At 36.3% G+C, this 14,366-nt stretch overlaps 1 protein-coding gene across 2 annotated transcripts in view; it reads right to left on the reverse strand.

The window, feature by feature from the left end:
* Positions 1–14,366, reverse strand: part of LOC150104795 (TBC1 domain family member 1-like) — a 533,214-nt gene that overhangs the window by 268,519 nt on the left and 250,329 nt on the right. For both annotated transcript variants that reach the window (XM_090395359.1, XM_090395357.1), the window contains exon 7: positions 611–711. In XM_090395359.1, coding sequence (XP_090251485.1) covers positions 611–711 — 101 coding nt within the window. The remainder of the gene's footprint in view (positions 1–610; positions 712–14,366) is intronic.

Here is a 14,366-nt window from a genome sequence, read left to right on the forward strand (position 1 = left end):
TAGTATAAAGAGGGTGTGAGTAGGGGAGTGAGAAGCAGTTTTTTTTCGTGCAGAGTTGTGAATGATTGGAATGCCTTGCCTGAGAGTGTGGTGTCTGCATGGAGTTTGAATGTGTTCAAGGCATGGTATGATGAGCAGTGTGTGTGTGATAAAAGGACCTCCCAGATGAGTCTTTGACACCATGAGGTCTTGAGGTAATAATAATAATAATAGAAGTATTTAACTTCTAACTTAGATAGGGCTAAAAAACGGCCTCGCCTACTCCCTATACAGAAATAAAAAGGCATTAGCTGATTTTTTTTTTCTGATTTTAATAAAAGTATATAATTTTGTATATAATGTTCTATATAATAATTATAAAATGCATAAAAATGCATAATGAGTAAAATGTATTAACTACAGACCTCCAAGGAGTCAAAAATAATATATTTAAGTATATTAAATATATATTAAATAATTATATATGTTTGGTATTAATAAATTAATTTTTTATATTAAAAGAAAATATAATTTTGCCTTTTCTGCAATAAAAACATAAGCTGCCAATTCAGGAATAAACTAAGATACATTAGATATTTAAAAAAAATTAACGATAGCTTATTTTGCTTACACAAATTACTTGAAATTTCTTCATTATTTCTTCTTTTTCTTCATTTGGCAATGAAGAAATTCGCCGAAGAACAGCTTCTTGTGTTTCATTGCAATCTGCACCTAAAAAAAAAGAATAACTGCCATTATTGTACAACGATTTTTCTTTTTTTTTCAATGTAAATCTCATTGATGAAAGATTATAAACCTGTTGTACATTCATACTATGGACATATAGAGTTAGAGAATACTGGAACTCTGCCCCAGATACCATTCATGGTAAAATAAAAAAATAAAAAAAAATTGGCAAATGCATAGTAAACAAAACAATAATTTAAAAAAAAGAGAAGGAATTCACATGCATAAAAAATATAACATTTAAAAATAATATCTAATTGTTAAAATATTTCATCTCAGTTAGAGACTTCATCAGAGAGTATAATATGAAACTTGGCACACACACACACGCACAAAGGCAACAAAACTAAGTGAAACATGTGGATGAAAGACTAGAGTCTTAATTAGGCAAGGCACATGCTATGGACATCTCTAAGTATTAGTGTTTCTCATATTTTGGGAAGTTTTATGCAGCCATATTTATTCACATTAGATTGATTTTTAAGAGCAGCGGTTTCTAAAAACAGTCTTTGTCTTCTAAATTTACTGTGATGGAGCATGGTGGTCTTTTACCAACTGATTCTCTGAGCCACATCCAAAGCAAAGTCTGCAAGGCTCAATTGTTCATAATGACTGCAGATATATTTTACCTCTTCTTCCATGCAGATGGTAGCTGATCTTCCTGTTGATCTTTGCTTAATTGCCTACCTAATGGTAACCTGTCCTTTTCAGTATACAGGAAACCCACTCACACAGGCAAATATATTCACAAACTTTCTCATCAAACTTCTCTCAATGATATGACCTCATAAAAACACTAACTAAAAAGAGCATAAAACTCTGTTCCAATACGACCTCTCTTGCAGCAGAACTCAATCATACACACCACACTTTTTGATCTAATGGCTAAGGTTCCTACAGTATCAAAAAAATAGTAATAATAATCAATCCTTCCCTAATCATGACCTTCTCCTCAAAAAGATTTTAGTAATGATATAACCATCTCCTAAGTCAAAAGCACATCAGAAAAAAATAGCTAGACTCTTAAAGAAATACAATCTCTGTACTACTTTCAAGCCCCACTTAAAACTGGTTATCCTTGTCTGATCCACTAAAGACTAACTTACTCCTCTCTCAGTTTCAGATGCATATAGAGTTCCGTGTTCCTGAAAGTTGGTCTACTATGAACATACAAGAAGAGCTACGATCACAAGCTACCACACACAAACTACCATCCATTGTAGAAAAGAGAAAAAATTCATCTGCAGTCATGACTATGGTCAATCAGGCCTTGCAGACCATGCTTTTGATATGGCTCACAGAATCAACTTGAAAAAGAGCACCACGCTCCATTACAGTAAATTTAAAAGAGAAAGATAGTTTTTAGCATTCGCTGCTGCTCTTAAAAATCAACCTAATTTGAATAAATATGGTTGCATAAAACTTCCCAAAATATGAGAAACACTAATACTTTTAAATACCAGTTTACATCCTAGGCCACCAAGTAGAAGACATCCCACCTAGTTAGAACTAATCTTTCATCCACATGTTTCACTGTTTTGTGTTTACGTGTGTGTGTACTCCCTGAAAATGCATCAGTAACTGAGACGAAATATTGAATAAATCAAATATATTTTTAAACTTTTGCTAGTGTCATTTCACTCCATTAAACTTCTAACACAAGTTACTTGATCATTTTCGATGCTAAAGCAGTTAAAGAGAAGATAAAAGCAGAATAACAGTTAAAAATGATAAGCACATTAGAATACTTCATGTTACTTGCAAGAGAAGAACTCAATCTGATGACATTAGAGTGAAAATAAAATAAGACTGAAACTGCTGTTGGAAAAATTAAATAATATTGTGTTATTATCACAGGGATAACACAATAGTTGATAGCAGCATTGCCATCAGGGGTAGTGGAGTAGCCCTTGGGAAGGCCTCTCAAACCAAAACACCGCATAACTGTAAGACAACAATGTGATATGGCACCTATGCTACCATTAAATAAGCATACCCCTGGGGGAGGTACCCAAAGAGCAAGTGCAGCAACTGTCAACCAGGTAAGGTGTGGCTGCACAGTCATCTGTTCCATGTCAGGAATGAACTATTTTGGAGAGCACTAGTAAGTCAAAAGACATCTAGATCAGAAGTCAGACATGATTTCCCGTGGAGAAGACTTATTGGAAAGCTTGAAGGCCACAGAATTAACCTCAAGGGCTCACTTTAGTGAGTACAGGCATGGCAAACCCAAGGTACCTGATGCTGGACCATGCCTTACTTCCTGTAATATACATTTGTTATATTATCTGTAGACTGGTCCCTCACCTTCTTTGCTTCTTGCCCACCCCCCATGCTATTACAGTATTTGAGGGCTAGGGTTGAATCTCTCCTATTTTGCTATGTCATTTCATCTTATGCAGCCACCAAAGGGAGCAAGCAAGCCCCAAGCCCAGATAAATGGCGAGGGTTGATGCTAGGAAAGGCATCCAGTTGTAAAACTTCACTGCCAGCTCTAGCTATGATCAAATGAGTCAAGAAAGTGATACAAGGGCTAGGGCATACCCCTTAGGCAACGAGCAGCTACATCACCATACAGCTGTGAGAAGTGGATGAGGGCTACCGCATCACGGGCAGATGCAGTTAAAGAAGATAGTCCAGCAGGCGAAGAGAATGTTGTGAATAGGAAGGTTGAATGTTGGAAGCATGACTGGAAGGAAAGAGAGGTGACAGACATGATGAGGAAGAGAAAGTTGGACATTTTGTGTGTGTAGGAGACAAGATGAAGGGGGAAAAGGTGAAGGAACTGGGAGATGGGTATAAATTGTTCTACTTTGGAGCAAATAAAGAGGGAAGAAATGATGTCAGAATTGTGGCATGTGGCAGAATGAAGGGCAAAATACTGGAAGTGGGTAGGAGGAATGACAGGATCATGAGAATGAAACTGGGTCTTGGAGAAAAGCAAGTGGTTGTCTTATTTGCATAAGCCCCACAAGTTGGCTGTACAGCAGAGGAGAAAGATGAGTTCCGGAACGTGCTAAATGAAGAAATGAGGGAAATGGAAGAAAATGAGATGGTGATTATCGGAGGAGGCTTGAACAGACACACAGGAAGACAGAACCCGGGAATGTGAAAGGGTGCATGGAGAGGGAATGAGAACTGGGAAGGATAGAGGATTGTGGAGTTGGCAGTAGCATTTTATCTGGCAATTGTGAACTCGTTTTTCTGCAAGAGGGAAGAATATTTGATAACATTTAGAAGTGGTAACAACATTTCACAGATTGACTACATTTTGACTAGAAGAAAACATTTTAAGTAATAAATTGTAAGGTAATCCCAACAGATCAAGTGGCTCAGCAACACCAGCTGCTGTGCGCAGACTTTAAAATAAGATCGAAGATGAGAATCTTTGGAAGCCATGGGATGAAGACAATTATGTGGCTTCGCTTAAAAGAAGACAGTGTGAGGAACCTTTTTAAGGAGAGAGAGTGTTAGAGACGATTTCAGATGGACTAAAAAGTGTACAAGATTGGTGGAGACATAATTCAAAAGCAATTCTGAGCTGGACAATCAAGGCACTTGGTAAAACATCCAGAAAGATTAGTGAGCAGAAGGATAGCTGGTGGTGGAATAATAACATACAAGAAGCAGTGACAGCTAAGAGGAAGGCAAAGCAGAAGTGGGACGAGTCAAGAGTGGAAGATGACAGAGATACAGAGAGAGAGAGAGAGAGAGAAAGCAAGAAGCAAAGAGAGTTGTTGTGCAGGTGAAGGCCATGGAATATCAAGATATTTATGATCAATTAGAAATAAAGAAAGGACAAAGAAAAATTTATCGATTGGTAAAATGTAGAAATAAGGCATCAGAGGACATCCTACATGTGAGGTAGATCAAAGACTCTGGAGGAAGAGTATTAAGGAGGGATGTGGATATAAGAAACAGATTGAGAATATACTTTGAAGGGCTTTTGAATGAAGAAAATGTGAGGACTCACAGAGAAGATGGGTGGGCTTATGAGTTGATGTCCCACACAATGAAAATCCTAGAAAGGGTTCTTGATGAAAGTCTAAGGAAGGAGATGGAGATTGCAAAGGAGTAATTTGGCTTCATGCCTCATCAATCAATGACAGATGCTATCTTTGGGTTATGGCAGATGATGGAAAAGTTTCGAGAGAAACAACGGGAATCACATCTGGTGTTTATTGATTAACAGAGTATATATGTTGCACAGTGGATGGCAGCCAGGAGACAGATCTGGAGCTGGAAGGAAATGTCATCAGGAAAGTTAGGGACTTTAGATACTTAGGTTCAACAGTGAAAGAGGATGGAGAGGCTGAGAAGGAAGTGGGATGCAGAATACAATCTGGATAGAGGAATTGGAGAGAGAGAGAGGGCTATGTGATAAGAGGGTGCCAATCAATTTAAAAGGTAAAATCTACAGGACAGTAGTGAGACCAGCTATGACATATGCTATGGAAACTGTGGCCCTGAGGAAAAATAACATCAGTAGGATGGAGGTAGCAGAGATGAGAATGCTTAGGTGGATGTGTGGTGTGACCAGAAAGGATCGTCTGAGAAATGACTATGTAAAAGGACAAAGATACAGGAGGCAAGGTTGAGATGGTCTGGTCATGTGATGAGGAGGGAGGACGAGTATGTGGGAAGAAAGGTCATGAAGATGGATGTGCAGGGAAGGAGGAAGTACAGAGGAAGTACTCAAGTCCTCCTCCACCAGCTCCCTCCATCTCTGCCAAAGAAGAGATGGAGGGAGCTGGTGGAGGAGGACTTGAGGATGAAGAACTTAGATGTGGTTACAGCCCAAGACAGGAGGATATGGAGGAGACTCAATAAAAATAGTGATCCTACTTAAGTGGGATAAGCTACAGAAGAAGGCCACAGAATTACCGATATTTCCAGAGAGTTTGGAATCTCATCCCTTGCTAAGAGATCGCCCCTTACTCTACAACAGAGCATGAAGACAGATTTTTGATTATAACAGCAAAATGTAACTGACTCACCATGGCAGATCAGCTTGCAAGTCGGCTCTATTCAAGCATAGATATGTAGATATCTTTACAAACTGCGGCAATATGTCCGTGACAAGTAGTCCTATATGCCCAAAGACCCCTAGTCTGCATCCCTTTATCCACAGTTCATCGTAGAGCATATTTTCAGTAGTGCTGTATCCATAAAAATTGAACAAGACACCAATGGACTAACGTACTCTTTACAGATGGGAGTTGTTTTAGTCATTCCTCTGATTCTAGATGACACTTGATCTGACATGAAAGTAGTACTGCTTATCATCGTGAGAATGTTCTTGAAAGAGATAAATACAGCGGTGCTGGGGTAATGGAGCGTTATGCTTAATGGATGCACTGAGCTACCAGTGCTGGAAAAAGGGACTATGACTTGTGAACGATACTGTAACGAAGTTCTTCAACATCATGTTAGATTGTTCCGTGGTGCTGTAGGCAAAGAATTCATTTTTATGGATGACAATATTCACATTGCATCATACACAAGCAGTGGAGATACTTATGAAGACCTAGGATATTAATCAAATTGAGTGGCCAGTATTCTCCCCCAGATCTCAACTGATATATATGGGGGGAGGGTTCTGATAAACGCCTCGAACAAAGATATTAAAGCAACTGCTATTACCACAAGAAAGAACATGACAAGGGGAAGCCTAATATGGGCTTTTTTCAGTTGAAGGTGAGTTAGCCGGTCTCCTACAGTGGTAGCAAATTTTTTTCTCCCAGAAACTCAGGTTTTTCATCCTGCATACAGAAAAATCAGCCTTCAGAATACACGCAATTTACAGACAAAAAATAACGTTGTTGGTGATGATGGGCGATAGATTGCGTTGGTGGTAGTAGTGTCGTAGTTGGAGAATTAAATAGGAGTGGAGAGGATGAGATGCATTTAGTGAAATAGGGTAGTGTGCCCTCCCATGATGAGTCCAGGGACTCCCTGAAGGTGTCACGTAATAATAATAATAATAACCACAAGAAAGAACATACAAGGATATAAGAATATAAAGAACATAAGTTACCTTCATAACTCTGCTATTAGTGCGTTCTTTCTTGTGGTTATATCAGTTGCTTTAATATTATTTTTGTTCTAGGTATTTATCAGAATATTTCCAACCCACACCTCGTAGAATACATCTGGGATGCAACAGGGAGATAAGTTGCTGCTTGAAATTCCCCTCCAGAAAATAAACAAGGCTTTATCTTTGCTCTGAAGGAGGAGGAGTGGGCTAGTGTGCCTCAAGAACTCCTGAATAACTTGGTCCTAAGCATGGTACGACGTTGTGAGAGCTGCATCGCAGTTCAGGATGGACATATTCCATACCGAAATATCTCTCTGCATAGTTTGCTGTAAGCACTGTACATTAATTCCTTAACTATCTTAGGAAATTTGTAATTTTTGCCAAAAACATATTGCAATTTAATTTGTATGAAATTCATAACACATTTTTTGTGTAATATAATTTATTAGTATGCTGGCAATAAATGTCCACATTTGGCTGTAGTCATGAAAATTTTTTCATATACAAGTAAAAATGTAGTTCATCCTTAATATTGTACACTAGTGTATTTGGCTAACAAGTGTTCCCTGATAAAAATTAAGAAAAAAAAAAAGAATAAACAGCCAAATTCAAGTACTGCATATTCCTTAAAGTACTCTTAAATACTTTGTTTCCTCTTGTAAATATCTGCAGATCTCTCTCTCTCGTGCTCTCCCTTTCTCTCTCTCTCTCTTATATGAGAGAAATTGAAGAAATGAGACATGCAAAGATATATGGGTGTGATGATGAAATCTGGTAAACAACAACAGGTTCAGACATGCTCAATAATCAAAGCTTCATTCATTCTCAAACTACTGCCTGTGGCTTAAGAGTCACAAAAGCTATAAAAAAAGACATGATAATTAAATTTTTACTGTTATTATTGGTTAAGTCATAGAATATTCCAAAATCTATAAAAAGTGTAAAAAAAAAATCCTTATGTAATGGAATTTCTTGGAATGTAGACTTGTATCAGCACCTTGAAATACAGACCATACCATAACATTTAATTGTATAATGCTTATTTGCTTAAAATAAAAAAATGAAAACTGTAAAATTATATAAATAAATCAAGTGGGTATTAAATCCAACATTATTTCAAAGCTGAATACAGAAACTATGAAAGTTTCATATGAAATTTAACCAGAGAGCTTACAGGAATACACTCGCTGATATTCGCGAGTTGCCCTAGCGTGGACCTTATAGGAGACATGAATGCTGCCCAAGTATCCATATATATTTGACTTCTATTAGTCCATTTTGGACTAATTAGTTCTGGTTGATTCTCCTCAGAGACCAAGCAGAAACCTTAAGAGAACAAAAACTCTTGTTCAGTACTAAGGAACTAAGAAGTGTCAGAGAGGTGTATTTTTTGTAAGCGAACTCTCTTGATGCATAAAGTATTTACTAAAATAAAGAGCCAAAAGGTTGCATTTTGGCAATGCAAAATTATATAAATAAATCAAGTAGAAGGTGAATATATGGATGCTTGGGCAGCATTCATGTCTCCTATAAGGTCCATGCTAGGGAAACTCATGAATATCGGCAAGTGAATTCCTGTAAGTTCTCTGGTCAAATTTCTTATGACACTTTCATAGTTTCTGCATTCAGCTTTGAAATAATGCTGGATTTGATATCCACTTGATTTATTTATATAATTTTGTATCGCCAAAATGAAGCCTTTTGGCTCTTTATTTTAGTAAATACTTTACGCACCGACTGAGAGTTCGCTTACAAGAAAGCACCTCTCCAACACTTTGAATTCCTTAATACTGAACGAGAGTTTTTGCTTTCTTAAGTTTTCTGCCTGGTCTCTGAAGAGAAGCAACCAGTTCAAAACAGCTGTCAGGCCAGTGAAACCTTATCAAAATGGACAAAAAAAAAAAAAGGAGAATTATGGACATTTGAGCAGCGTTCATGTCTCCTATGAGGTCACCGCTAGGGAAACTCGTGAATACCAGCGAGTGTATTCCTGTAAGTTCTCTGGTCAAATTCCATATGAAACTTTCAGAGTTTCTGCGTTTGGCTTTGAAATAATGCTGGATTTAATATCCACTTGATTTATTTATATAATTTTGCATCGCTGAAATGAAGCCTTTTGGCTCTTTATTTTACTTACTTAATCCTCTTCACTCCATCTGGGAACATAGGTCTTCCACCATCATTTTCCATCAGACTCTGTTTTTTGCTTCTGCTTTCATGTGGTTCCAGTTTTCATTAATATTTGCTATTTCTTTCAGTATTGTTCTTTTCCAATTTTCTCTTGGCCTTCCTCATCTTCTTTTACCCTGTGGGTTCCAATCTAGAGCCTGTTTTACTATTATTTTATCTTCTTTCCTCAACACATGCCCCAACCACCTCCATTTCCTTTCGTGTATCTGTTGCAACATGAGTTTCTAGTTTGTTCTCTGCCATAGTTCTTTGTTTGATATTTGTTTTGGCCAATATATTCCCAATATCACACTTGTTTAGGAAGACTTGGACATTGTTAACTATCTTTTTGTTTAACATCCACGTTTCTGATCCATAAATTAATATTGCCTTTACATTTGAGTTAATTATTCTCATTTTAGTTTTTATAGACAAGTTCTTGTTTTTCTAAATATTTCTAAGTTGGGTGAAAGATGAATAAGCCAGCTGTTTCCTTCTATTTATATCTTCAGTAGTTTCTCCTTTTATCGATACTACTGAACCAAGGTATATAAACTATTCTATTTCTTTAAGCAGTGTTTCTTCTATTGTTATTTGTTTCTTTTGCTTTGCATTTATCCCATTTATCCTGTATAGAAATAAATTTACAACAACTCTACAGGATAAATGGGATAAATTCGAAAAAAGAAGAGATAGCATAGAAGAATAATGAACAAAGAGTAAAGAAATACTAAATAAGCACATCAGAAAAAATACTGGGATTTCGAACTAATACAGACAAAGAATGGACATCAGAAAACACTAAATTAAAAACAGAGGGGGAGAGAGATAGAATAAAAGAAAAACTGTTACAGACTGGCGAAGATGTTGAACAAGAACAAGCAGAAAGATAGAGCAATTAACAAAAAAATAAAAAGAAGTGCAAGAAATGATAAAGGAAAATACATAGATAATCTAGCACAAGAGGCAAAGGATGCCGCATATACAAACGATACTAGAAAGCTGTATGATATAACAAGGAAACTAAGTGGAAAAAGAAATAAATGGATAGTTCCCATATACAATAAAGAAGGAAAACTATTATTAAATGAAAAAGAACAGATAAATAGATGGGTGGAATTCTTCTCAGAAAAATTTCAAGAAACCATTGATGGCGACCAGAGCCTAGAATTAAATGAACAAAATGCATTGTTGGATATAAAATTGAACAAAATAACAAAAGTAGAAATTACAAAAGCAATAACTCAAATCAAAACAGATAAAGCACAAGGAGCAGATGATATACTAAAAGCAAATCCAAAACTTATAGCAGACATATGATATCCCTTACTGAATGAGATATGGCAGAAAGAAGAGTGGCCTAAGGAATGGAATACACTGATTGTGCCACTTCATAAAGGAGGTGATCGAACTCAAGCATCAAACTATAGGCCTATCTGTGTGTCAGGTGTTGTGGTTAAGTTGTTGGAGAAGCTTGTGAGAACTAGGATCCAGAGTTGGGTTGACAACAATGGTATAATCTTTGATGGACAGCATGTATTTGCTAAAGGGAGGTCATGTTTTAGTAATCTACTTACTTATTACAATAAAGTGACTGCTTCCTTAGACAGAAGAGAAGGATACACAGTAATATGCGTTTTTTCTTGCCTAAACTAAATTACGAAATCGTTATTATTAGACCTAGTAACCTGCAGAGAAAAAAAAAAATGGCAGCAGCATTGTCATTCCATGATTTTAATTTAGATTTCAGTCGTTTCTTTAAGTGTGAGGTCTGTTATATGTATTCCTTCGATTACATAAATGATTTGTGGATGTTTAGTGCGGATGGAAGAAGGGTGTGTGCGAAGTGTGACCTGAACAAGGAACTGATGAATGCGAATATGAAACTGATGACAGAAAGTGCTAGTACCGATTGTGTTGCGAGTGCACGTTTGAAAGAGAAGGATGGCGAGAAAGACAGGCGAAAAAATGTTAAAAAATCAGGAAAAAAGAAAAAGAGCGATTTGACAACCGTAACGGATGTTAAAAGGGACAAAAGTGAGGCGGAAAGAAACGAAATTGAGAGAACGAATGAAAGTAGAAATGGCGTGGTGCAGAAATCGCAAGTAAAAAAAAATCGAAAGAATGAATGATAGCGAAAAAAGAATGACTGATGGCGAAAGTTGGACGCATGTTGGAACGAAAGTACTGAACCAAAGAAAGATGAATGACAGTAAAAGTGAGAAGAATGATAGCGAAAGTTGGACGCATGTTAGTCCGAAAGTACGGAAACAAAGAAAGATATGTGAGAGTGAAAGTGAGAAGAATGATAGTGAAAGTTGGACGTATGTTGGACCGAAAGTATGGAAACAAAGAAGGATGAATGAGAGGGAAAGTGAGAAGAGGGGGTCGAGAGTTAGAAAGTTAGAAAGATTTAATGATAGAGAGAATGTGTCGCGAGGTTCGGAAAGTGAATTGGATTGTATGAAGCAAGAAATGAAATGGATGCAGAATGAAATTAAGAGAATTCAGGTCAAAACTATTAAAATAAATCATGATGGCATGAAAGAGTTAACGAAAGATGAGCGAGTGGCGTTGTATGCCGACTCCATTATTAAAGGTGTGCTAGAGGATAAAATGCACAAGGTATGTTTTCCAGGTGGTAAAATGAGTAGAGTGATTGAGGCATTGAATATGAGGCGGGAGCGAGCAAAAGAGTTAATTGTATTAATTGGTACAAATGATTTGAGAGAGAACAAAGAGCATGTCAAAATGAATGTCAGGAGACTGCTTGGAAAGATAAAAGAGAATAGTGTGACAGGAAGGGTAGTCAGTGTGTTGCCTAGGTATGATTGTGGTGAAATGAGGCGGAGAGCAAGGATTATGAATGATATTCTGGCTGAAATGTGTGAGGAGATGGGAGTACAGTTTGTTAATGTGTGGAATGAGTTTGAGGGACGAAGTGAGCTGTATGGGAGCGATGGACCTCCCCCACACACCAAAAAAAACCTCTTTATTTTAGTAAATAAAAACTATAAAGTTTCTTGTATTCCTATTGCAAATCTGTGGTTAACTACACCACGCTTATTTGCATATAATGCATTTAAACATAACCAAGCTGAGTCAAATTTTGCATTTTCCAACATATTTTGCACAAGTTTTTTTTTTTTCTAAATTTCTTTTTAAACTTTTCAATTACAGTGATCATGTTCGAAACACACTCGTGATACATTTTCCAGTCGAACACCTAAGCTATAGTAACCAACAGTTTTTCAGTTTGATAGTTCTTGAAGGTGTTTCTCACAAACAAAAATAATTCCTGTACATGCTGCAATTCAAATTCTATGGCTGACTTCTAAAATAGCGTAAGAACAAAAATAAGCAAATCCACAAACCCAACCAAGAAACTGATTTAAAAAAAAAAAAAAAACATAAAAGAAGCCAACTATTTTCATCTTCAAAATGTTTTCATATTGTAAAAGTTTGTTATGGTGAAATTTTATGTTAATTTTAAAACTTATGTCATGCAGCTAATTTGTGGACAATGTATTATCAATTTACTAATTGTTTTCACTGGGTTATCTTGTATTTGTCATTTTAAGCATTTTGTTTTTCCTTCAATAATAAAAAATATACAAAAAAATTATTTTATACTATAAATTTATAAATACTTCATCACATAAATTAAATCAATATGAACATAGATATTGAAGATATTCATATTGCCAACATGTGCATTTCTGGTGCTGTGCAACTCTCACCTGTGATCATGTAAGGACAGCCCAAATAAATACAAACAGATAATTGGATATTTTACTCTTTGGAAAAAAAACACTATGCAATTAAACATTAGAGAGTGTACATTAGTTCAAATATTTTTTTTATTGTTTTATTTATATTTATTTATTTATTTGTGACTTAAAGTAAAAGTCATTGGCCAGCTTAATTTTAATGCATTCATGATAATTTTGTTTAAGCAACACAAAATGCTCAATTATAACTATTAGCAAGAATACCAAAAAGCATTAAGCAGCAAGTCAGAGTTAAAAGACTATCTAGCAATGCAAAACCTTAACTTTTTTGAAAGCCATGGTCAGATTACTGCTTCTACATCCCTAGAGACACTCACTTCTCCAACTGTTCAGTTTTCCTATCACTTTTGATGTTTCAACATCTACTAGAATCTCAATTTCGCCTTAGCAAATAACCAATTACTCCTACTAATAAACATGAAACTAGCCATCACACTAAGAAAGAAAAAATACATCACACTAATGAGCAGAACTGGAGTAAGCAAATACTCCAGTAAGTTTGCATGCCAAGTATCTTCACAACTAATTTACTTGCATATAGAGACTAATGACTTCAACATCAATTGCCTTAGTAACCCATAATCCAAACTACATCTCCTTTTGGACTTGTATAATGCATTATAGGAAGGGTCACTACCCAGACTGGTTTTGACTTTTATTGGGGTCTCATCAGTGAGAGCAAGACCCAGAAGAGATATCAAGGTTGAATTAATGCAGATGTCATATATTAGTGAGCCTTCCCATAAGGCATAGCATTATATACATCCAAAAAGATGTGCGCTTTACATTAGAGAATACTAATGCAATTGATATGATGTCATTAGCCTCTATATACAAGTAGCCTACTTGTGAAGATACTTCCCATACAACCTTTATTTGCTTACACTTAAACATCTATAGGAGAGATTGGCTGATGATAATGAGAGGGAGTAAGTTAATATTATGAAAAAAGAGTCAAAGGATAGTCGTATATCAGTGTATGGTGACTTGATCATTAGAGATGTGATTACTAATAAAGTGCACAAAACATATTTACATGGAACAATGAAGCAAACTGAATGCACTGCAGAAAAGGAAATACTGAGCGTCAAAATTAGTTGTAATCATGGGTACAAATGACTTAGTTAGGGAGAAAAATAATGTTAATAGAGGAAGTTGTTGCAGCAGGTAAAGAAGAATAGTATTATTGAGAAAAATCACAGGCATGTTTCCCAGATATGACAATAGTGAATTGAGAAGGAGAGCAGACATGATGAATAGTAAGCTGGCTGAGTTGTGTGAGGCAAAGGGGTTCAATGTGTAAATCTGTGGCGTCAATTTGAAGGGAATGAAGGGAAGCTGAAGTGGTATAAAGCTGATGGATTACATTTGAATGGGTTTGGTGTTGGGCATTTAGAAATTCTATTGTTTTCTGAGAAGGCACAGAGTCAAGAAGTTAATGTAGCAAATGATCACAGTCTACCTGTGGAGGAGGATAGCAAATGAACAGATTGTATGGCAGGAGGAAGATGGATACGAGATTGAAGATGTGGTTGCAGCAGAAGATGACAGAATGCATAAAGGTGAGGATGAGACAGGTAGGAATGGAAATCAGAGTAAGGATCAAGGGTGGTCAGATTGAAGAGAGAGAGACAGGTGTGGTA

Source organism: Typopeltis vanoorti, chromosome 7 (assembly GCF_054136105.1).
Source record: "Typopeltis vanoorti isolate ZY-2024b chromosome 7, IOZ_Tvanoo_1.0, whole genome shotgun sequence".
NCBI classification, from domain to species: Eukaryota; Metazoa; Arthropoda; class Arachnida; order Uropygi; family Thelyphonidae; genus Typopeltis; species Typopeltis vanoorti.